This window comes from Tyto alba, unplaced genomic scaffold, assembly GCF_018691265.1.
Source record: "Tyto alba isolate M040663 unplaced genomic scaffold, T.alba_DEE_v4.0 Super-Scaffold_16, whole genome shotgun sequence".
In the NCBI taxonomy this organism is placed as follows: domain Eukaryota; kingdom Metazoa; phylum Chordata; class Aves; order Strigiformes; family Tytonidae; genus Tyto; species Tyto alba.
Window position 1 is genome coordinate 30,165,616 of NW_024881278.1, and position 26,027 is coordinate 30,191,642.

General features: G+C 40.4%; 1 protein-coding gene across 7 annotated transcripts in view; it reads right to left on the reverse strand.

Annotated features, from left to right (window-relative positions):
• Positions 1-6,694: 6,694 nt before the first annotated feature.
• Positions 6,695-26,027, reverse strand: part of LTBP1 (latent transforming growth factor beta binding protein 1) — a 199,430-nt gene continuing 180,097 nt past the window's right edge. For 6 of the 7 annotated variants that reach the window (XM_042789534.1, XM_042789539.1, XM_042789537.1 and 3 more), the window contains 5 exons: positions 25,455-25,595; positions 23,004-23,174; positions 12,581-12,703; positions 8,901-9,050; positions 6,695-7,742 (listed from right to left, as the gene is read on the reverse strand). In XM_042789534.1, coding sequence (XP_042645468.1) covers positions 7,573-7,742; positions 8,901-9,050; positions 12,581-12,703; positions 23,004-23,174; positions 25,455-25,595 — 755 coding nt within the window. In that variant the 3' untranslated portion in view covers positions 6,695-7,572. The remainder of the gene's footprint in view (positions 7,743-8,900; positions 9,051-12,580; positions 12,704-23,003; positions 23,175-25,454; positions 25,596-26,027) is intronic. The other variant, XM_042789538.1, reaches the window with a different exon arrangement.

The following is a 26,027-nucleotide window of genomic DNA, read 5'->3' on the forward strand; positions in this document are numbered from 1 at the left end:
TTTGTAGTGTTAAAAAATTGCTATGGTTCTTGATATATTGGGAGCACAGTTACTGCCTGTGTGAGTCACTGAAGTCAGTGGAGTTGCACCAAAGTTAGGTGGGAAAATGTTAATATAGTGATATTAACAGATACTGTCAATTCCACCCGTGCAGAAGAATGAAGCAGTGACAGTGGAAATCGCAGACAACTAAGAAATTAGAAGTATAAGGGAATCACAGTGAGAGCGAGCTGTTGCAGAGATGTTTTGTTTGGTCTGCCTTGGAGGCTGGTAGACCATGTGCAAGGAGCTCTTGCTCAAGATCCTTGCCCTGGAGCCCTGTGTGCTGCTGAGTCTCTTGGAGCTGTTTTGAGTTAGGTATTTAGACAGGGAAAATACCTACAGTCTTAGATTTTCCTAGACTGTCTTCCTTTTGGTACACATTTGCAAGTGTTTTGTTAGGTTTAGTATGTGGTAGATGTAATGTTTTTAGCAAACACTCAAACCAAGTTTTACTAGATGAAGTAAGGGTCAGCCTGCCTAAAAATAGTTATTGCTGCCTTCTGGTGGAATAACCCGATACCAGAACTAGTACCAGATGTGAAATTAATATATCTGTCTGGATGCACTATTTATTGTTTTGTTCAATAGCGAAACCCTCAAAAGCTCCCTGTCATCTGCTTTGTTTTATATCCAGCGTACTGAAATGAACTAACATTGCAATGATTAGTATAGTAGTTCCTTTTTTTTTTTTTTTTCATTTCAGTTTAAGGTAATTTTAAAATAAAAATTCTCTATTTTTCTTTAGTTTTTGGAAAAAATCACATCATATCAAAGGATTTCCCTTTCCTGTTTTATTTTTGAAAGTTCCTTATTCCATGTTTGCTAGTCAGCTCAGTTTGGTGATGCTGCAGGCCAAGGAAGAATACATTCATTGCTAAAAGCATACATGAAATTTCTTGCTTATGGTAGAAGAAGGAAAATGAACATCACATCTCTCTGACTAGTTTTGGGAAGAATACAGAGTTGACTTGGTGGGGGTACCTTCTGTTTCTGTGAGGAGAGAGATTGCTTTGATGGATGTGATCAGTTTACCTTGCTGGAAGATTTTTCTAAGTACCGGATAGTAGCTATCAGTTTCACCACATGCCAAATCTGTATTTAGAGACTGAAAACTACTTTGTGGAGTCCAGTGCCAGTGAACAGGAAGGAACGGGTGCATGAGATGCTGAAGCTTTGGGTCATGAGCAAATGACAGGATGTGCTGGAAGCAAAAAGCAGAAGCAGGACTGCAGTGAGGACTGGCCCTGGAAAGGGATATCAAATGGGACAGGAATTGGGGAATGTCCCTGTGGCCAGAGCTGAGCTGGATGGCAGCCTGCAGCAGGCAGGGGAGGTGTGGATCCTGAGAATAGTGCCCACTCACAAAGTGACAGGGACCGTGTAGTTGACAGGAAAGTTTAATTAGGTTTTAGGTGGAAACAGACTATATCCTGAGGATTTTGGAACAGGTTCTACTCACCTTTCTGGGCAGTTACCTCCTGGATGAGAAATGGCAAAAGTTAAACTTTTAATGTGAAAGAAATAAAAAATCTGCTTAGCTGTACTCACAACTTCTATGCCAGAGACATTCCTCATTAAACACACATGGTGGGATTTTTCAAAAGAGCTTGGCACAGCCTTTGCTCTGCTCCCACTGGAATCCATGGAGGTGCCACAGGTTTCAGTGGGAGGAGAGCTAAATCAATATGGAGTGCTTTGGAAAAATCCAGCTCAGAATGGATCCTGGCAACGTGAGTAGATAGGGATTGGAGGTGATGCTGAAACTGTCACGTAGAAATTTTCCATGCTGGCTAGCAGTATCCTCTCCATCCCCTTTGGTTCAGAGCTAATGGAAAGCAGTGTGTGGCAAAGCATGACTTGAGGGGAAGGGAAAGTCAGTGTAGAAAGAAATAGGAATATCATGATTTTCTTCCCCCTCTGTGTCTTGTTGGGACAAAAAACTTTACTGAACTTCCCTTCTACCTGAGGTTGCCGCTTAACTCTTCAAGAACATATCGGTCGATAGCAAGCAACAGTGCATGTTGTGCATAATGCTTCTTCTTGATGGGATTCTCCTGAGATGGGCTGAGCAGTTTGGTGTTCTGTTTTCTCCAAAGTGAAAGGCATGCTCCTGGCACATGCTCAGGTGTGGGAGAAGAAGGGGAAGGGGTCAGGTCCCTTCTGTCAGGCTCCCTGTCTCACACAGGGAGCAGAGTCTGCTGTGTCAGGTCACAGCTTCCTCTCATGGAAAAATGTAGCTTGGCAGGGACCTCTGGAGGTCCCCAGTGCAATCTCCTGCTTTGGGCAGGTCAAACTTCAAAGTTTAGTGAGGTTGCTCAGCTGCTGAGGCACAGAGGTGTCTTCCCAGCCCTACAACTTGAGAGGGAAAAGAGCAGAGGAGTCACAGGTCCCAGACACAGCTGGGACAGAACATGCAGCCCAAAGACTTAATTGGGAGGCTCTGAGTCAAAATATATATCTGCTGTTTCAGTGATCTTGAAGGAAATCGGACATGGCTGACATCCTGCATTTCTTTGGTTTACATCATTCTTTCCTCACCAAATAGTTAAATCATTTATTAATGCAGGTCATCACATGATAGTCCTGTTTCAACACATACTCATTTTTTGGTCCTTGGTGCTCAAATGGTAAAGGTGGGTGGGGTGGTGCTGAGGTTTGAGATCTGTCATGGCTTGGTGTGCAAACACAGCCTGTACCAGCTGGGGACATGGTGTCCTGAGAGGGTCCAAGTTTTCTAGTTGTCCTGCTGTGTGAGGTTATTCTTGCAGGTGAATGCAGTGACTGTTGACCAGTCCTTGGCACGTTCCCAAAGAATGCTGTTACTCTGACAAGTTGACATCATCCTCCAGCAAATGGCTGATTTTCCTCATTCACTCACTCTTAGTTATTCTGCTTCTCGTTTTGAGGCATCACTTAGCTTCCCTAGGTAAATTTCAGATCTTCTGATAGAAAGAGCTATCTAAATACCAACTAATGATCTCAGAAGTGAGCAATAACCTCTGTGACAGATAGCAGTTCACCTCTTCTTTGCTTGAATGGCTTCTTAATAGATCCCTTGGCCTGCTTGGTGTTAGCAGCATCCCCAGCAAGTACAAACTACTCTTCAAAGTGGGTGGCATTATTAAAAGAACAATACCATAGTCTCTTCTAGAGGCGGCAGTGGGCTTTTTAAGTTTGGTGTTCACAAGGAATGCACTGTGCTTTACTTGGTGGCCAGAACAGACCTGTGACACTCTAAAGGGGGTCTGTCACCATTCCTTTTGAGAAGTTAGGAAAGAGTGCCAGAGCCAGGAGCCCCTCTGCTGCTAAACTCGAATTCAAACCCCCATGAAGGTAATGATCATTGTGAGCTAATAGGTCATGACAACCACTTTGGCACCTTAAGCATTTTAGGACTTCCCTTAGGAATTTGAGTGTGTCAGTTGCCACTGACTAGCTGAATATTTGTCATGATTGCCAGTTTTGTCTCTTGGATTGAAATGATCTGCTCAGCTGTGACTTTTTTTTTCCTAAGGAATGTTAGTGCTCACATTGAATAAATAGTTTTAACATTGGCTAATTTTTCACTGAATAGCAACCCAACAGAAAGTATCTATTCATATCAAATGTCTTTCTAGCTGAAATGTGTGTAACGCTATTTCCGTATTAACTTCATTCTTATTAGCACAGTAACATTATAAGTGAACTTCAGTTCTACCACATCAGCAATTTTATTTTTTGTGACAAGTAAATGGCTGGCTGAAAAAAGACTAAATTTTTTTTTAAAGGGTCCATATGGATGTAAAAAGTATTGGTGCCATTTGGTATAAATTGTAATCAGTTCCAGACTCTGCTGCACTCAGAAACTTGAATCATGTAATTGTAGGTGGTGGTTTCTGTATTTTGAGGGCTCTCACCTAAACCACAGCTCTTGTAATGAGTAAATGGCTACATCCATGGTGTCCAATCCCCCCTCTTAATGATGTTAAGAAAATGTTTGTTTAACTATTAATCAAAATTGTATTCCTAAGCCCTGCAGCTTTTCAGGCGAAGTGATAGAACCAGCCTTGCTACGCTGGGGTAAAGTAGGTGGGCTCCAGAGGCTGAGGTCAGCTGGGTTGAATTTCACTTAGTTCTTCCTTCACTGTGGTTCATTTGTTAAAGCATTTCTGAAGGCCTGGACATGGAATACTAAGCACTGGGGTGTAAGTGCAGTTTAGGCTGTTTGGTCTGCTTTTGGCTCCCTCTGTGTGCTCTAAGGCGTAGTAGAGGTAAGAAGAGGCAAAAGGGAAGGGAAGAAGCATGCACAAAGTATAGTTTGTTTATATAGTATCTGTAATAGAAGAATGCAGCTGTGATGAGGACATGGCTATTGAACCAGAAGAATGTTTTAAAGCTTCATTCAGGGCTTGGGTCAACTGCTGCTGTCTTGAGTCAGGCAGGAGAGATGGAAGGGGGCTGAGCACACCAAAACCTCTTCTGTGAAATGCTGGTATTGGAAATTGATAGGCCAAGAGGCCACTTAGGCTTAGGTTTGCTGGTTGGTTTGTTTTCTGTGGAACCACAGCCAGTGTATGCTGTCTCTTTGAACCTACTGGTAGCTTTTAACCCCATGACCAATTTCAACCACGTGTATAAGGCAAACAAGCCAAAAAGGCCAGTACAGTCAGAGGTCTGTGCAGTTTGCTGAACAGCTAGAGACAAGTGACCCAACTAACCCTTCCTGCTGAAAGCATGGACAACATGTAGTTTGGCAGTTGTGTCAATGTATCATCTGCATAGTCACTGTGTCCTGGCACCCACAGCTGCAGATGGGTGCTACCTGTGCTTGCTGAGCATGGCAGAGATGCAAGGAGCTGGAGTTAGTCTGCTGAGGAGAGAGTTAGGAGGAAAGGTTATAGGAATTCAGGCTTCATTTTAGTTTTGTAGCTCATGGAACAGCTTGGGTATGGGTTGGTTTTTTGTCTGAAATAACACAAAGGGGGTCAGAGTGTATATTGTCTGAGAATGGCAAAGTCCCAGGCTATTCTAAACTTGTTGTTTTAAAAAGATATAATAAATCAGCAAGGAGCCAATCTTGTGGCTCAGAATTACATGTTCAGTAGTGTTTGTCCCCAAGCAAAGACTTCTAAGGGCACTGAAGGCTGAGTGTTATTTCCTCAGCTGTCATCCTGGTGTACTCCCAGGAGAAGCAGACACACATATTGCCATTTTAACTCCCTAGCTGGGGAAGGCTTGAAGGAAGGACTGCGATGTCAAAAATCTGAGGCTGTGCTGCTGCTTGTGATGGCAGCTTTAGGCCTAGGCCGTCTTTCAGAGGTGAACCTAGCTCTTCTCTGAACCAGGAGTTGGGAGGTGGGAGTGGGGGGAGCACTCAGTTGTCTATGAATTTTCATGATAAGTGAAAGTAGACCAGAACTCATCTTGAATCCAGTGGAAGGTTGTAACTGTGATTTTGTTTTTTATTAAGAATGTAGGATTAACCTTAAGCAGGACAGCTAAGAGCTCTTTAGTTATGGAATTCCCTAGTAAGACCAGACCTTCCTTCCTTCTTCCTTAACCACAGAAAGTGAGCAAGAATTAATACTTTCTTTTTGTAATGATAGACCAGCTCTAGTGTTTGTTGTCTACCTCTTTTGTCTGAGAAGAGCAACTGGCCCTCCACCCCTCTCCTGCTTAATTCTAGAAAAGTCAAGGGACTTGAGCACTTTACAATGAGTCTCTTCCTTAAAGATACCTCCCCCTCCCGGCTTTATTCAGAATTTTTTCTTGCATTTTAACATACAATCAGATCTTAAGCACACAATATCTTCAATAGTCCTAGTGTCAAATTGCAGCAGATAGAGAGGAGGGGCCCTGGGAAGGACAGATGCTTCTGCATGTGAACAGTCACGTGGGCTTTAATGAGACAGTGTGCAGTACTGAAAAGAATACAACTTATGATAGTTTTTGTTTAGTGGCTGATCTAAATATTGGAAAAGAAATTTGATTTAGAACCAAAACAAGTATTTCTTTTTTCGGTGAAACAAGAAATAAAAATCTAATTTTTGGACAATTGGACCCAATTTGACTCGCTTTTTAAACTCCCATGTTACTCTTTTCCTTTTAGTGCAGGGCAGGTCTAAAAGACACAGCAAAAATGTTTCATTTGGAAAATACCAAAAGGACCTGTTTGGGGATTTCCAAAGCAAACTCTTTCACCCTGGAGAAGGTCAAAGTGAAGCATCTATCAGTCTCCTAATCTCTTTCTCTCCTTCCACTGAAAAATAGAGCTGATGAGAAGGTACACTTCATCAAAAAAAGGAAATTCTCCCCCCTCCTCTTCTGTATTTGCTGAAAACCAGGCTATCTTACTGAAGAGTCTTATTTGCAGATTTAGTGGGAAACATGCCTAAATGAGGAAAGGAGTAAAATTCCACGGGAATGAGCTTCCAAGTCAAACAGTTTCTGTAGGTCTGTGTTTGAAATCTTCCCTCTGGAAGTCTAACTTCAGGCATTAACTAATTCGGATTCTGGTCTTATTAAAACAGCATGAGAAGGAAAAACCAGTTAAGACAACTCCCTATGACTATTGCAATGTAAATTAATTCTAGTACTGTAAACACCTGAGGGGTTGATTCTTGTAACAAACACCAATAAAAGAAAAAAAAAAAGCCTACAATTAGTGAATAGCTTTTTTCTAAAAAAAAAGGTGATTTTATTGAGTTTTAATATACAGCTTTAATATGTTAGGGTAATCATACAAGATCTCTCTTGTGTTCAATTTACACATTACAATACAGACGTGAGCTAAAATCTTTTGTTTTAATGTACAAAAGGAATCCAATGTTGTCCACTAGCAGCTTTGAACTTGGCAAGAAAGGTTCTAAAGACTTTAAGTGCGGTAACAACCATACAGAATACAAAATGAATATAAGGACTTTTCGCCAAGGTATATAAACATTTGAAAACAAATGGTGCCTGCTCCACAGGGCAGACAACTAGCAAATTAAAAAAAAGTCACTGACCAATGTTCCAGAGAGGGAGAAGCATTACCCTGTGTAACAGTTCTTATAAAATGGCCTAAGAATATCTGTATCATAGACTTTGTACTGATCAGAAAAAAGGTCTGAAAAGAAACAGTAGGCAAGGAACTGAACAATCAAAAAATGTCATAGTAATATAAAATATTTCCATCACTATTTAAATGCCAAATTAATCAAGCAATAGTACAAAAAAAAACCAAAACAAAACACAAACCAAAAAACCGAAGCTCTTCTGTTTAAAATAACGGCACTGTTTTTGCTCATTTTCAAAGATATATTTTTTTTTTCTTATGAACACACTATATACTGGATTGTTTCTTTCATACAGAGTAATGTGTCCATTTGGTCTGTCACTTCAGTGAAGCTGATATGCAATCAGCCCATCACGTCTCACCTTTGACACATTTTAATGCTTTTCTCCCCTTACATTTGCTACTCCGGTGCCTTCTCTTCTCAAGTTAAATACTTTTCTTCCTTTTCTTTATACAGTGCAGAGTATATGGGCTTAGGATATGGAGATTTTCCTCTACTCCAGTTCACTGTCTAGTTCTGAGTTCAGTGGTGTGCAGTAGTTTGGCTTGTCTGAAGGTACGTACCCTGGGAGACACAAACACTTGTACGAACCTTCTGTATTAATGCATTTGGCATTCTTGCAGAGAGACATCCTGTTGTTCAGTTCGTTGCACTCATTCACATCTACAGAAAGGGGACATCAAAAGACATGTGCTTAAGTCTGGTTGGTAGGTAAAACTCATTAATTTCCAGCATTGTCAGGAGAAGAACATGCTGTATGAATACGCTGAGAAGTTTACTGTCAGTTCAGATGAGGTGGAATTAGGCTGGGTCAAAGGCTGTAACAGGCAAGTTGGAAAAAGGCAGAAGTTCTCCTAGGAAATCAATAGGGTATTAAATGGCTGTAAACTGTTAGCTTAGCAAGTCCAAATTTAGCCTGAGCTGCAAACCAAAAATTTAATAACCACTTACAGGTTTTTATCTGATGACTGAAAAGTGGCCTGTAAGAAAGAAGCTCCGAGTTCTTACAATAATGTCTGTATTTGCACTCAGTATTGTGCAGCACTGGCCTGAAATACACAGGAGCTACATCTTTTCTTGCTAAGGAGGCCCGCTTGCCACAAAGTCCTAAAGATTACGAGGCATGCAGGCAGCTTTTCATGATAACAGCTGGGAGACCTCAGCTGTGGGTTATGAAGCATAATGCTAAGCAAGGTCTGAAATACCCACCCATGGTCTCTACTAGGCTTCTATACTGAGGGGTGGTGTTCTGCTTCATCTTTTCACTGACACTTGCCGTTTCCATGTTTTATTGAAGACACAGCCACTATAAGTTCCTGGCTGTGCAGATTTATTAGTTTGAGGGTGAGAGGAATAGTTGAGAGTCTTTTGACCATTGAACCCAGTGAGAATCAGGGGCCAAACCCCACCAGGTGGTTATCTGCATATTTAGGTGATTCAACTGCTCTAAAAATCTGCTCTGAAAATTACTCCTTTACTCTGGATCCAGTTCCTTCTTTTTAGCTCACTAAGGCCTTTGAAAAACATTTGTTCCATATATTAGTATTAAATTATTGATAAAAGTTTAAGGTTCATTACACATGTGTGTTTGATCATTTCTAGGCTCTTAACTGAACCCAGCTGCAATGACCAAGATGAACTGAGGAACACCAACATGGTTATTTCTGTAACAATATTTACTGGCCTTTGCAGTAAATCAAACAGAGTTGGCGTCTTTAATACAATTCAGGTGGTCATCTCTAGCCCCTTTGTTCCAGCCTTAGGCCAAGTGACTGAGGAAACTGACAGACAGAAGAAGATGAAATAATATGCTGTCCTCACCAACACAAGTCATTTTGGCCATGTCCAGGTGATAACCGTCAAAGCAGTCACAAGTGTAACCTTCCTGGACTCTTACACATCGGCCATTTTCACATCCATTCAGAATACCACATTCCTCTGCTTGTAACTCCTCAAAGCTGTTCAGGAAACCTGGGTGGAGAAAGAATTGCAAACAAGTTAAGTTACAGAGCTATTGAATCTGTATACCCAAATGTATATAGCAAGAGTCTGAAAATCTCTCCGAAGTTTACTGGAATGTGACTTGACTTTGCAGAAAATGGGTCAGCTTTAGCAGATCTGCACCATCTGGTGCTTTAAATGCACTAGAAAAGTGCTGTGATAGGTTTCAAGATGAAAACTGAGTAACTTTGTGAACTCTTAAGTTTTTAATTTGTGTTAAAAATCTGTGGTGGTTTTTTTTTTTTTTTTTTTTTTGGTAAAGGAAACTGCATAATTTGATAGTATATTTTAAAAAGGATAAATCAGTGTTTTCTAAATAGCACCTTTTATTTGAATTGTTATGTGGATCAACTTTTATGGAAACAAAGGTAAGAAGCAGTAGTGCAGTTTGGGGTGAAAGTTCCTTGAAACAGTATTCTAGAAAAATAAGGTATGTGTAGAGGGGAAGAGATGCATTCTGGTTTATCTAGAAGAAAACATACAAAAAAAAAAAAAAAATCAATCTCAGTTGCCGTGATGAAAGTAAGAGTAAATCAGAGACTGCTTTCCTGTTGTGGTTTTGCTTAACAACCCTTTGGCTGGTACTTCAGCGACTGGTGCCAGTACAAATACCTATAATCTACCAACTGCTCCTTGTCATAATTCTAGATGGTGAGTAGTCATAGCTAAAGAGTTGTCTTTGTATTCAGTGGTTTGTACACTGTCTTTCATTCTCCCTGTCTTAGGGCTTTTTTGACAGTTACACTTTTATGTATAAGGAAGGATTTATAATTGTAAAAACGTCAAATAATTTTTTATGTTCAGAGATTCTCTCTAGGACTGAATTGCTCCTGTTAGTCCTGCACAAGTTTTTTCACTAGCTTTCTATTAGTGGAGCAGTGATGTAACAGGACTGCAGATGGCAGCCCATCACATCAAAAAGACTTTCGAGGAAAAAGTTGAGAACATGTGAGAGTCATAGGTTTACCAGCATAATGAATATATAGCACAGAAATGGAGGGGAAAGTAGAGTTGGAGTGGAATAGGGTAGGATACATCTCCTCCTCTGCCCCATAACATACAACTACTTTATAATGTTGAAACAGCTGTGATATGTAGATTTGCAAATCTACTTAGGTATATGAATTTCTCCCTTTCCTTGTGCTTGTTCTTCTGTCTTTTTAGATTTACTCCATCCTGTCTTGGTTCTTGAGGCCGCCTTTTCTCTTGTCCTGCTTTGCCTTTTCTACTCTGCCCTTTCTGTATCATCCTCCATTTAACTTTTGTACTGTCATTTCCACTCCCCCTTTCTTTGACTACATACTCTGTTTCTATCCTGGATTTTCTCTAGCATGGTGGGGTTCTTAGTAAGGATCGTGCTGATCAGTCATACACTGAGTAAATTCTGGAGACACTGAACACATAATGTGATGTATGTACTTGCTGACATATGCCACATGTCAAGAATATATATAATACATAGGATGTATATAAGTGTACATTAAGTGGGAAACATTACAATCTCTTCCATGAACCTAATAAATCACATCTCAGTGCAATAGTATTGAGGATAGTGAGAAGACTGTCGTGATGTGTGGTAACAATGTAGTAAGAAACTTGATCAAGTTTCATTATATTCTCAAGTCCTCTAATAGAGTTTACAGGGGGCTCATGAGGGTCCATTAAAGTGAAGACCTTTGCTAACTTACAAAACAAACAGTGTCAAAGAAGAGGAAGGAGTCCCCTCAATACACAGACATTTTTACAATAAAGGCGTAATTTATTTGACATATAGTATATATGTCCATATATATGCATGTACATAGACATATGTACTTATTTTTCTCTCTCTCCCTCTCTCTCTCATAAATACACTAGCTAAAACCAAAATATCTATCACTCACAGCAAGTTCTACTTCACAAAATATTCTGCTTCAAAACAGCTGGATGAGACCTGGGTTGTAATTCTAGTATGTGTATTTGCTTGTGCAGAAGTTGATTGCACACAGCTAACAAATATTACATTGAAGTACATGGCCCTGCCACAGGACGGGAGGTATTGTCATATTCCTCGTACAGATCACGTCAGGATTGTGACCTTGAAGGCTCTGATGCCTTAAACATGTGGCAACTCTGTCAGGGAATACACCTCTGAGCAGGACAGTCCTACAGCTGTGTGTTTTGGGGTTTCTTAAGCATTTGGCTGCCACTGTGTCTGATTCAGTGATAGGATGGGAGCAGGAGACAGGAGCTCTTAAGCCTCTGTCCCCAAGACAGCGGACTAAACTGTGAATTAAAAACTGTCCACAGTTTTATCATATTTATTCACCACTGCTTATAACCTGCGAAGTGCATCTTTCCCACTCAGTATTTTATCTGTCACATTGGTTACACAGTCATCTTTCTGGGCTTTTCATTGCATTTAGTAGTTTCATCTGTGTGACATTTCAATTAATCATCAACACTCAGTACTATTTAATTAAAATCATTGGGATATAAAGAAATAAGACATTTTACAATTCTTTGTAGAACTAGAAGGTCATTTAGATACTAAATAGAAATGAACTCATTAACCTGACTGGTGTAGTTCTGTAGAAATGTATGAAGTGCAATGTGTGCAAGAAATGTGTATCGCCCTTCTAATAGTGTGCTGTAATTCTCCTGCCCTGTTTTGACCTATTACTTAAAAAATAACTCCCTGTACAGGAAAAGCACTTTGGGGAAGAACACAGTGGCAACTCATAGGCCATATGTGTAAAACATGAGAAATTACCAGTTCCTTCCGATACTTCTACTTTCCTTCCCTAAAATTGTGACAAAATATATTGGACCTGTACAGGGTGGCTGATTTTGAGGAAGATGTGGAGAGCTGTAAGCATTTCTCTCCCACAAGTCCTCTCAGTGAGCTGGCCCAGACCTGGAAAGAACCCTGATCTTCCTCAACTGTAACTGAGATGCTGTATACAATCCCTCACCCTCTGCTTGGCAGGCCATTCCATCGAGCCTGGAAGCTATATGCATGCACACTCTCTGATCATACTGTGCTGTACATTTTCTCTGTTGAGTGAGAACAACTTGCATGCTCTCCATTTCCCTCATATAAATTCTGCTGGAAAATCATGGAAAGCTGATATGAAGGGATTTTTTTTCTTTTAAACTAAATGTACTCCAAAGAAATCTGTCCCATGCTCCAAAGGAAAATCTAATTTGTGAGAAGGAAAACTGGCAATCCTTTTGACCTTTAGCTGTAAATCTGTTGGTAAATACAAATTTAGTACACTTGGCACAAACTATTTCACTATATTAAAAAATAATATTGTACTCTGAGCCCAACTGGACTCTTATACAACACTGGCTCTTGAACCAGAACACCTGACTGAAAGCTAGTGTCATAGGAATAACTAAAACACAAATAGGCCACATTACTCAGAAGCAAACAGAGAATGAAGCCAGCTACAGGGACATAAGCCAAGTTACAACCCTCATTTCAAGTATTTTACATAACAGAGAAACTTGCTTACGGTCTTCAACAAAGTATGGATTAGTTTCTGGAGTGTAGTGCTCCTCGAAGTCAACCAAAGCATCTTGTCCATATGGCCGTCGAGATCCTGGAACAGGAATGTTGCACAGCTGGGCATAATCCTCTGAGGGGGGAAAGAAAATAGGATATAAAACTAATCACACTTGTAACACAGGCTGCATTACATTAGTCCCAGTGAGCTGTGGTTCATATTAGCTGGAAATAAACTTATCTTCCTAGAAACACCATAAATCTGCAATTTCCACAAAGCATTCTCTCTTCAAGAAGAATGTCATTAAAATGGTAATGAGCCAAATACAGACTATTAAGTCATAATGGGGATAACACCAGGGATAGATTTGGGTCAGTAACTGTACAAAAAGTTATGGGTCAGGTTCTTTTGGCCTGCATGGGAAGCAAGAGCAGAGTGATGCTGTGTATCCTCCTGCCAATGCACCCCTCTCCAGGGCTAGCCATGGTTACACTCCTCATTCTGGTGGAACAAAGGCTGTCCCAGACCATCGCGGCTGCTAGCAGAAGCCACCCCAAATGAAGCAGACTGGAGCAGGTGGGGCTGCATTTCTGACGCTTTCAGCCAACCTGCAGAAATCACGGAATGAAAAATCCTTCTAAAATAGTCCACGCTCATCTGCAAACCGTATCTTCAAACCACAAGCTTAAGTATGAGTGCTGTTCAAAGTCTCCTTGGCTGCGAACGTCAAAGGGTAAGGGGAGATGCACGGGAGTTAGTCTGATTTTCTGCCTCCCTCCAATAGCTAGACTACACAGGTTGAAGCAGACCAAAGCAGCTCTTCATTTTAGGTGTTGGTGTCCACGTGTGAAATGCTGATGTAGGGTATGATTTTTTATTTGATTTAGGTCACCTCTGTTTCCATTACTGTTTGCTAAAATATATACAAGACAATTTATTTGAAAATAGAAATGTTAAAATACAGCAAAATCCAGGTGCTCCTTTACTGTTGCTACAGACTATTTCGCATCTGTTTCTGTGAAGATTGCCTGGTGTTCTGAGAATCAGGCAGAGTAAGGACGGGAAAGAAAACCACCAAAAGAGAGAGAGGAAAAAAAGCCCTAAGCAGATACAAAATCCAAGAATTGCAGATGGTTACAGAGCCAGAAACCTCACGCTGTGTAGAACTGTCCCAGACAGCAAATAGTTGGATAAATCCAGACTGCCTCTAGACAGTGCAGAGCATAGTTCCACTTGCTGCCCAGCATGTAATTTTATTTTCACAGGTAGTATCTCCTCCACCTGGAACAGTTTTATTTTGTACTGAAAACAACAAAGTGTTCAAAAAGTCTCTCTGAATTCTGTGGTCAACAACTTGGCTCTTTGAGAGCATAAGACTCTCCAGTGCAGGCAGAACTTGTCTGTGCACATCCAGGTCTGTCATAGGTGCCAGTCCAAGTCTGCAGAATGCACTCCCCAGAGAACTTACAAATCATTGTAAATCTCACCACCTTCTGCTTCACCTGCAAGGTGGTTTCCTCCCATGTGCATCCTCCAGAGTATCTACAGTAATAATTATATTCAAACAACCCTCTCCTCTCCCAGATGAAAGAGTACACTGCCCAAGAGAGACATCCCATGGCACATGAAACAAAGCCAGAATGAGAAAATAAATAGCATATAGGAAATGTTACTCACATCCCTTAATGCACAGCTTCCCACTGAGATACTGTGATGATGAACATACTTTTAAGAGCTGTCATAGGACCAGAAACTCCCTATTCTTCCTTCTCCACATTAACCCGTGATAACATCCGCGTATGGGGACAGCCAGCTTATCATCGCAGACTTGACTCCTTCGTTTTGTGTTGAGCTACTCATTATGCCCAAGGGCTTTAATACATATACAGAGAAAAGCTGTGCAGAAGTGTAAAAGCACTTTCTCACAGATGCGCGCAAATGTTCTTGGCAAAGATTGATGCTCTACCGCAAAATACTGATTCATCTGGCCTGTGTGGAAGAATCCACCACACAAAAACAGCCAGTGAATGGCAAAGGGACAAGACAAGCAGGGTCTGAGGGATTGCTACTACTTCCACATGAATGTGATCTGATGAAAAAGATTGGACAGAACCTGAACATTGGCTTCTCAGATTACGCAGTGCTGATTTAGCACTTAGTGATACCTGTAGTAGAATTGTTTTTCTTCTGAAGGAAGCAGTGTGAACATTTGAAAATCCATAGAGCTGGAGCTCTCATGTACATGAGAGTTGGGTAGTTTGAAGATTGTGCAGGACTATTTTATATTGCATGTTTGCCAATGCAAAGTAAGAAATGTTGACACTAGAAACTTGTTTCCTGCCACACTGGTCCTTCACCAGTCAACTTCTGGATGTCTGCATTTTTAGGTGTCATTATGAGTAAATTAGTGGCTACAAAATGATGAAGTGCTGTTTTAGGGCATACTGTAAAGTTGGTATTTGTTACAAGGAGTTGTAACTATATCAAGGTCTTCTACAAGGCTACCCATACAACTGTAATCTGTTAGCCTGTTGAAGTCTATTATGCTTAATTAACTATTTGTTATTATACTAATCTTTTAATGATTTATACATTATTTGTATATAGAGCTTTAATACAAAAGCTGACAGAGCATTTAAATAGTCTTAAGTCACTTCAGAATGCATACATCTATCCTTCTTATATGTAATATATATAACTGTTTTGATACATACTGTGATGATTTGGAATTAACTAGAATACTTTATTATCTTAGAGACTGTATGTTCTATTTAGTTGTCCAAGTAGAGTATGCTTTATCTCGTTTTTTTGTAATGTGTTGATTCAGTTACTAGGTGCTCAGGAGATAAACCCAAGGAAAGCAACAGCAACCTACCTAAGAAACCAACAGTAGAAATTCAGAACCAATAACAATGGCAAGTTATCTATGCCATCTTTCTGAGCTTGTCTTCTATATATCTTTTTTTTTTTTTTTTCCAGGGAAGAAGAGGCTAGGCAGAGAGGAGAGTACAAAGACAAAGGTATTTGGGGGGCCACATTCTGGAAAGATCACAAGAACTGGCGTTTTGAAATAAGGTAAACTAGAGACTTGGATGCGTGAGAAAAATTAACCCATCAGAGTCCCCTCCCCGGAGGACAGAACAAGTTATGGCAAGACAGATGTGCATGTACAATTTCTGTTTTGAACTTTTCCCCTTGCTATGCTATGTCCCTACAGTTCAAATTAAAAATAGTGTACTTCGGGTCACTGTGCTGTATGCTGGTTACAAACTTCCGGGGAAGGGAACTGAATGAAGAGAGTGCTGTAAGATTGGTGGGTAAAAGCATGACCGGCACACAGAAAGTTGGAGCAGGTATACAAATAAGAGAACAATATGATACTGGCCTAGGGAGATGACAGTAGGAGACTTAGATCAAGCAAGGCTTTAAGGAGCAGAGATCAAGGGAAAATGTGTAACTACCCCTGAATGACAAAAACATTTTAGTTGTCACAGAAATTAAGGCTCACTTTCAAAATAATCTTTTATGTAAAGTAAAAAAAAATAAATATTAACGTCTTTAATTCACAGTCAACGATTAAACCTTTTTTTTATATTGATTTATTTTCTCTTCTTTCTCATCTCCTGGCTGTTGTCAGGAAAAATACAACTGCATTTCAAGAGGAAAAAAAGATTTGTGTTTTTAATATAATTTAATATACATTGCTCCATGTGTTTCTAAGTTTTTCTCATAACTTGCAAATGAAGCATTGAGACAGTTTGTTGTATAACTTAGGATAGCTGTTATAAAAGGAAGCTGATGTATGCTTCCAAAAATGTAAAGGACATTTTTTAAGTCAGATGCATGCCTATAAAACAAGCATGTTACAGCTAGACGCTCACGTGTACTGGCACAGCTGCTGGCTGTAATAGGTGGTGAAAGCTAGGCTGACAGAGGCAATGCAACATAAATCGGATGGACTGACTGGCTTTTAGGTGCACAAGTGCAGCTGTGCAAATGTGCATCCAATTTGCATATACAGTTGTAACTGTGCAAGCCTGTATGGGCCTTATTTGTACCTGAAGGCCTAGAAATCCTAAATTCTCTAGTCAGAAAAATTATTCCTGAGGTAACCATGAAACAACTGCACCATAGCCAATCCTAGCTCCTGGCCATGAAGCAAGCTTTATTTCTGTTCCAGCTCTTCAGAACTGTCACCATCACACATAGAAAAAAGAAGCCAACGCTATTAACACCAAGGCAGTTCCTTCAAATTATCTAAGAATGCAACCGTTTCACCATGGAAGAGATCCCTGGAGAGAAGGACAAAGCCAAGAAGGGATTTATTAAATGTAATATATGTCCATTCTCAACCAGAGGTTCTGGACATCAGTCTGAATTGGTTAAGTTTATGCTTTCTTGAGAGACTGCATCATCTGTGAACCAAAGCTGAAGATATTTCTGCTGTATATTTAGATTCCACTATTTGACAATTTAAGTAATTTAACAGACATCTTCCATGAACAGATGCTGAGGTTTGTGGTGGACAGCATTCACATACATTCTACAACTCTTGGTGCTAAAGAAAAAGGGAAGGGTAGCAGTCTTAAAGGATTTTTTTCAGGAGTTAAGAAGGATATTCATATCCTCACATGGAGATACTTGAAATGAAGCAGCTGAGGAATAGCTCACAGTGGATGTAAAGCTCTTGTTAAAATTGAAGTAATTACCAACTTGATTATTTCAACACCTCTTGGTAGTCACCTTGTGTTCCTCAACTAATGCTGCTCAAATTTCCTAAACCAATCTTCTCTCTCCTGCTGTTCAGGGTAGATTCTTAGAAGTTGTAGTAAGAATCAGGTTGTTTCTGCCACAACTTTGCAAATGGCTTTCTGACTCCTTGCTAACTCCTGTGTACACTTGGAATATGAGGTTCCATGAGGAAAACCCTTCCAAGGCTATTCTGCATCTCTCTCCTAAACTTCAGAAAAAGCACTGAAAATCTTCATCAACAGAAATGAAAGCAGCCAAAATTCTGCACAACTGAGCATAACACTTTGAATATTAAAGGCCCAATCACGGTAATATTTTGAGCCCAAAAGATAATCCATTTGTCCACAGTCCTTACTGGAAAGGAAGGAGGCACAATGCTGTCCTAAACGGAAAGACGAACAGTGGTCTCCAGAAATTATTATAGTGCCTCCCTGCGGATATTTACCATCTCAAAAGAGGACAGATGGAAACTCATCCTTTACACACATCGATTTTCCCTGTACTTCCAGATCATCAGGAGTGATGTTAGCCAGAACTTGACAGGAACACCATGTTCTCATAATATGGAAGCTCAGCCCAGAACTAACTCATAATGTTTACAAAGGATACACAACTCCTTGCAACAAAAAAAGCAATCTAGACAATCTATTCTGCCAGAAGGAGTAGAATTTAACAATTACATGTAGGCATCTCCAAGGGTCTGCACCTGAACTAGTCATCCAGTGTCCCTTTTAAGACATAACCACTTCTAGGACACCATCTCATCCTCAAGTAGATGTCTAGAACAGGCGAGAGGAATCTAGCACTCAGGGTACCTATTTATCTTTTCTGATGGATGTGGAAACTGGTAAGACCAGCACAGATGCGGGTTTCTGTATAAAAAAACCCAAGTGAAATTGGCCAAGAGAAATCCTACATTATACAGCACCCCAGATGATTCATGTTACCCAGCACCCTCAGTGCTATCCTAGTCTGGGCTTTGCAAATGCTACGGTAGAGATAAAGGAAACTTCAAGTACAGCCAAAGTCTTCAGCAGTTCTTTGTGTGACTCCTAGTCACACAGAACATCTGTAACATCTGCTGACTGGAATTCTACCGTTGTCCCTTCTGCGGATCTAAAGTTAAAGGGGTTCTATTAAAACCCACAGGCTACTAGAATTTAAAACTTACAGTAAAAGAATGAAAGGTATGTATAAGGTTACACAAATAGGCTGATAAACTGAAGGCTGGTGTCCCACTTTTGATAAATAGTTATTAAAACATCTGTTGAAACTGCAGAGTCCCAGTCCTACCCTACCCCTCTTTATATTAAAACTTTTCCATGCAGCCAGCCACAGGAGAAAGCACCCTCCTTAACAGACTGGCATATCTTTAGTTCAGGGGCACATAATTGCACCTTCCTGGCATCCAAAGGTCTTACTGAAGCAAAGGTGGTACTGCACTGCAATAACAAACTCCAAGAAGGTCATTTTACAAATACAAAACCAGGCAGTCTCCCTAAATTAAACACTGATCCCGGCACACCAGGTTAACTCAGTATTTTCTAGCTGTTACTTCTATCTCCTCCCCTCTAATTTCCTGTACCCTGTAACAATACACCTTGTCTAAAATCCACTCCAGTCCCATACGGGTCTCACAGGAGCTTCTGGAGGCTCAGCAGGTTTATAATTCACGTGCTAGATGATCAGGTTAACATGAGGTGTATAGGCTTTATTTTACATTCCAGATTTTTTCAGTCTTGACCAGTTGCTCTATTTTCTCATGGATGCTTTGACCCAGCTGCTAAACCCATTGGTGCCTGTCCTGCTGCCAGTTACTAGAGCACGGACTCTGGCTGGAGACAGTTGGATTTTAGGGCACTAACAATAAATTGACCAAGGAAGCAGAACTTCTGAAGGCAGGTCGTCCAAGAGGTTTTGTTGGGGGAGTGTGCAATGAAGAAAGGATGTTTTGCTTTTGTTATCTAAAACAAAAGTATCCCGTTTTCTGATTTTCCTCAATTGGTCAGTTATTACAGACTGCAAATGACAAACCTCAAATAACACAGAGGTTTCTTAAGGATAATTAATGAAAGTTTTTTGGGCAAGTACAGCCTCACACCACAATGAGCCCAGAGAGAATACATTTCAGTAGTTAACATTTTGGTATTGAATGCAATCTGTGAAAGCCTTTATCTGTAATATGATGATATCATAAGATCAAAATATTAGACCCAATGTAATTGAAATCAATCTGGTTTTGCTTCCTTTGTTTAATGACAAGAAGGCCTGCCCCACAAAATTGCTTGTACAAGTAAGATGCACTCAAATCACCTCACTACAGTTCATGTTTGCACTATTTTGATCAGGACTTTGAACTAGTATTTTGAGTTTGTTCCTTGATGTCATCAAGATACATCAGTGTTACTACTGTTAAGATGTTGCTGTTCAGTTGCAATACTTCAACAGGTGCTATTTATGTTTGTCTCAGGCTGTGAATGTTTAGTGTCATTTTCAGTGGGGTTTGTTATCAAGGACCCATTAGTAGTTTTTTAGAAATCTTAGCAACTATGTAAATTCACGCTGATGACAGGCTGGATTTATTTTTCATTTATCTGGATCAAATCTTATAGAAGGTCTCTATCTTCCCGCTGGTTTTATGCTGGATGCTACTTAAACAGGACATTTAAATCTTGTAATGAGAAATGGAAGTGCTTTCAAGACAAGCCGGGACACAAAAGTTAGAAGTTATTTTTACTAAACTGTGAATTTGTTTTAGAAGGGACTTGCAAATGTCACTTACGATGGTAGGCCTGTATTTCCTTCTTTCTAAGCATAGCATCTAGATGCTAAATACAAGGGGAGGATAAACAAGGTAAGAAGAAACCACAGATCAGTGAATGATCCATTCTATGAAGCAACCCATTTCATGGTGAAAGACTTCCAGCGATAACACTTTTCACATACCCAGGTCTTCTTTAACATGTGCTACAAATCTTCAGAATGCCCCTAACTTGGGAAATAAGCAAACACCTTCAGTAGTAAATCTGGCCAACACAATATAGAAGTATTTCAAAATGGAGAAATTCCAGTTTCCCCAGGCAGGACTTGCACCTCTGACCTGCTGGCCCAGAGGTGTGAAAGCACTCTCCCAAGCCAGTGATACCACTTACAAGTGCTACAAACTGAAGACATGTCAAATGAATCGTTTATTCAGTTCAGTCAGCTTTACATTTTTCTTGGTAAATGTTCCTGCAAACAGAGAAAGGCTTCCAGGTTTCTGTGTGTGTGTGTGTGTGCAACATCTGTGCGAGGACACATGAGCATGTACCACCTCTGTTAAGAAATGTAAGCTTGTATGTTTGTTATGATGATCCATGTTCCAATCTATAAGGATGATTGAAAGTATCTGGGATCAAAGTATGCCTCATAGTTTCAGTTAAAGCAGATACTTTTCAATGCATATTAAATGTCACATTATTATCTTATGTCTGGAGGGAGAAAGATTTTATGATCCAACATAATGCTCTTCAGCTTTGACTGAGGGTCATCCAAATGTGGTTGAGCGTGTCATCCACCAGGAACCTTCATGTCATTTCTTTAATGAATTTCTCAGGTTTTTTCATAGAGCTAGTTGGGATCTGCACCCAACTGTTGTCACAGGACTGCTGCTTCAGAATCCTGTGGTCCTAATGATCAAAATCCATCTAATTTCAAGCCTAAATATGTTCAGACTGAACCTGTTCCAATTTTTTCCTCACATCAGCACTGTCATTTAATTTAAAAGCTTGTGAGAATCCTCCATGATTGTGCTGTAGTGGAGTCTTACCATTTGCAGCCTTTGTTCTGCATCTAGGTTTGGCTTTTTTCATCTTCTCTTGTAAGACAGATTCTCCATTCCCTGACCATCTTGGTAGTCCTTCTCTGTTCCTTTTCAGATCTATCCTGCTTTAAATGTAACTAGCTAGAAATCTTCAGAAGCAAGTCTCATACCTACCTGAACTCTCTCTACCAGGAACAGCCTTCCTTCCTTCTCCCAGGATTGCATGCTTACATGACACAGATAGGTCACTCTCACATTGTAATGAACGTTGTACAAAGAAAAACTCCTTTATTCTGCCCTCTCTTTCCACCTGAGGAACTCCAGGTCATAGCAACAATTCTTGCTACTGGTTATCGCCTTGTATTTTTTTTTTTTACTATTACATTTCATTCTATTGCAATTGTTACTCTAGCAGGTGTAGTAATTGAGTACCTGGGAATGTCCTCCTGTAAGATTTGTTCTGATAAAAGACATTTCAGAGATTTCCATATCGTATCAACTGAGCTGCTGTCATGCCCTGTTTTTCTTCTTCAATCTTTCTGGGGTAAGCATCAGCCTGCAGTTACTCCAGCCAAAACCAGGCACATTTTTCAGTTGCTGCACTTCCAACGCAAACTCAAACACGTAAAGATATGTAAGAACAGGTTCAGAGACCTTGCAAGTAAATTACGAAAACATCAAACCCAAGCAGACACAACCAACTACCTTAATGCTTCACTGAGCTTCTCTGTGTAGTTTTAAACTCCAGGGTTCTTGCTACAAGTAAAACATGTACTACTTTAGCCACAACATTATGGCTAGAGTAACACAGACACAAGTGAAAATCCAGGTATGATCAGAATAAAATGCTTTACTAGTGGAGAATGGTATTCCTACATGGAAAACCGTATTACTGAAAGACACATTTGCAGTAGGAAAGCTACATCCAGACTAGGCCTGGCAATAGTTTATATAGGGGAAGAAGTTAGTGTCGTACCAGCCTGTATATACCAGGGCTGACATATCTCAGGCACAGCGTGATATATGCCTGTGCTGCTTCCACTGGTCTCTTCTCCCCAGTCCCCAGAAGTAAGTCTGTGTGTCACTGACAACATTTCTCTCTATATCCCTTTGGTTTGTCACCACAAGAAGCAGCTTATACCTGAAATATCTTGGAACAATGTCTAATTTCTAATCATGTAAACAAAATACAGTCTTCTAGAAATATGACTGCCAGTCAGCTTGCTTTACCATTGTTTACTCCCTGGAAATTCTTCAGTCCTCATTAGTACTCCATTTCCCTTATCTACCTTAAATTGCTCATCTACGTATTTTATAATGTCTGAGCATATAGCCATATAATAACAACTCATTCTTTGATAGGTTCAGTGATTCTAAACTGCAGCTTACCAGATCATTATTGAGCAAACACATCATATTGCAGTCAGCCTGGTAGAATATCACACTGAAAAATGCACCTGAACGTATACCAGCCACAAAAATCCAAACCAGTTATGTAACTTGTTGAGTATCGTGTGTGCGTGCACATGAGCTGCATCTGTATTTTCATATATGTTTTTTAATTTGTCAGTCATGTTAAGGAACTGTACTACCCTTAAAATGCCCTCCTGTTTCCACCAAGGTTCTAAATTGCCCATCACTGATAATTCCACCTGAAGGAAATGGGTCCTCTAAAAGCCAAAAAATAAAAGCAGCTATGTTTTCAAAATCTGAACTGTAAAGATTTCCCCTTAATTAATGAGAAAAATTTCCATTAGTTCTTGAAGGGTTAAGGTTTTTTGTTCTTTTTTTATGTTATTAGCCCAAGTATAAATGCAAGGGATTAAACTGATTAAGTATTTCAGATTTCATTCCAAGTATTGACGTGTGTTTCCTTACCTGACTCTTTCATAGGACACAGTGCACACTGCATGCCCCAGGCTTCACCATATAGGCAACAGCACTCAGTGTATGTAGTCTGCTTTCCAACCAGAGGTCGACTACAAACAAAATCATCACTTAGATGCTGCCAGCAAAGATCCTGGTAGACTTCAGTTTCTTCAGTTTGTTCTGATGGAGAAGACAGTATTAGATCAACATAGCAGTACTGTTACTTTAGAAAGATAGCAGCATAATGCAGAATTTTCTAAACTTAGATTGCAAAAATAACCTAGCTTCACAGACTTTGCTGAATACAAATTTAAGCTTAGAAGTTATGACCGTTTTTAAGTGCCTGAGGTGGCTCGTCCCTTGAGTGTTCAGCTTTGTAAAAATCCTAAAAGGTTCTGACCTGGCACTCTTAGGCCAATTTAAAAGCACATTGCTGAATGCTTAACACTGACTCAGCTCTGCTCTCATGGAAGTTAACAGAGCTTGATAAAAACCAGTATTAGGACAGAGGGGAATATTTGGGGAACTCCATCTGTGAAATGAATCTTTACAAGTTGTTATTTTGCTTTTCTTATATTGCCATCAGTGGCATCTGAAAGAACTTTTACAGCTAGGGCAGAGCTGAACAAAAATTTTACATCGGCTCAATGGGAGACTGGACAAATACTTGGAGGAGAGTCCCATTAACTAAACAGACAAATTACATCAGGCTCAGGAAATCCCCTGAGCTGAAAATAGCTGGAGGCTGGGAGAGTGCTGGGGAGGGTGAAGAGAAGTATTGTTTTTCTGCTCTTCTGGTCCCTAATCATCCACTTAGAGTCATTGTTAAGAGACAGAATACTGCTGTGAACTACTGTCACATTCTTATGAACATTAACAAAAACATGTATTTTTGTCAAAGCTGGAATATTTCAGAGGCATACTAGTTCTGACAAAGATCTCAGTAGGAACAATTCCTAGTCCTAGCAATCCCTGATCACTGCTGATCAGAGCAAGAGGAACTGTAAACTTAATCTTCCACTTGGAATGTAAAAACCTTAGCACAGTTGTTTTGTAAAGACATCTGCAAGGTTTTGATTTTGTTCCAACGTGGAGTGAAAAATAAATTTTGTCACAAACCAAGGTTCTGTTTTATCTCTGCATATCTATTTACTGCATTTTCACATGATGCACTGGTGCGTGGGTGAGTATAGAATTGTAACCTAGCTCAAGACCAAAATGGTGAGTTCTGGAAGTGGAAACGTGATCAGCATTTAGATACCTATTCTACCAAGAACTTGCCACAACGCGCAGTGAAGAGCAGCAGTGTGTCTCTGCAACCAACTCCAAATTCTGCTGGCAGAAAAGGAACCAGCCTGCCCCCTCCTCCTCTGCGTTAGGGAGGACATTGCCAGCAGTGATACAAGGCTTGAGCGCTTTGTGCTGGGTGAGGTTATCATTGCTGTGTCAGCCCCAAGGTCTCATGACGGAAGACCCTTTCAGCCCTTGCATTCTCTTCACATCCTAGATGAACCCAGAGGGCCATCCTGCTCTTGGCTTGTTTAACTGAAGATTGAACAATAGAAATGCTGTGGTTCTTTCAGTTTCAGGCAAGAGGATGACCACATCACTCCTCAAAAGTATCAGTTTTATAGTTTGGAGTGACTAAAGCAGGCATTCAGTTTGTATTCCCATTTTCTTTCACAGAAGCATCTTAGGAAAATTCATTGCAAGTTGCAGAGACCAGAGGTCTGGATTTATGGCTATGCAATGCCAATATTCATCAAACCCTTTGTAACATTTCTTTCAAAGTTGTGTGTGGCATAGACAAGAATGTGCAGACTGCATAATGCTCGATTTCTGAGACGTTTCTAAGAATCTTATAATATCTAACACTTCTTCTGAAACCAGTGTCTACTGAAATTAAAAGAACATGCAAAAACCTTTGATACTGCAGCCCACAGCTTGAAAATGTGAGCTCGATGTACCCTCAGTACTAATCAATTGAAAGTCCAGATACAATTTCAGATATTTCCTCCTATATCCAGTTATTCCTTGTTTTATTCCTTGCTTTGTTAGAAGCAGTCATTCACTCTGAACTGAATCTCCAGAGCTAGCCCACAGCCAAACCCCAGCCGTAGAGAGACAGCAAGCAGGCTGTGCCTCATTACCTACAAGGCTGGACAAGGCAGATGCAGAGCTGGTAGATTGGAGGGGCTGAAGACTCCCCAGCCCAAGCCTAATCTCTTTAATACTTTCAGCCACCTCCTGTCTGCATTGGCAAAGTGGAGCCCTGTGGAGTCCTACGTCACGATGCTTTCTGGATCAACAGATGATGGTCCAAGCATTGCCTTCCAAAATCCTCCGAAAGAGCAGGCTCATCCAAGCATGACCCAGTCTAAGCTTACTGGGCTCTGTAGCCATGTCAGCACCACCTCGTAGAGGTGTACTCACTTCAGTAATATGCATAATGGATCATACCACTTGAATCTGCTGGTCTGATGCATCGCTTTTCTGTTGCGTCCAGAACCATTGGGTGTGTACAGAAACAGTTGTACGATCCTTCTGTGTTAATGCACTGGCCATCAATACAGCTGTTTGGGTCCTGACATTCATCCGTGTCTTTAAAATGGAAGGAAATGTATCAAGGAGAGCCAGCACAAAGTAGTCGCATTGTGTTAATCCATGTTCATATTTTCCTATATTAGGAGCAGATTTCTCTGCACGCCTTCTGTTAATTACCACAAATACCGATTGCTGGCATCAAAATCCTGCCTGTGCCCCTGGAGAAGGACAGACAGATCAGCAGGATGCTGACCTCTAATCCTCAAGCACTAGGAAGCATCTGGATGAGACTTGCTGGGAGGGTTGGAGTGCCAGGCACACCCCACATCCAGCACAGTTGCAGCTGCTTCCCACATTCCTATGACTTTAGGACAGTGCCAGCGGGCATTAGAGGTGGGCATACTCTGAGATTCTTCATGAGCTGGTCAGGAGAAGGGATCACCTTACCTAGCCACAGTAGTTCTATTCCTTAAGTTTGTCTTGGAGAGG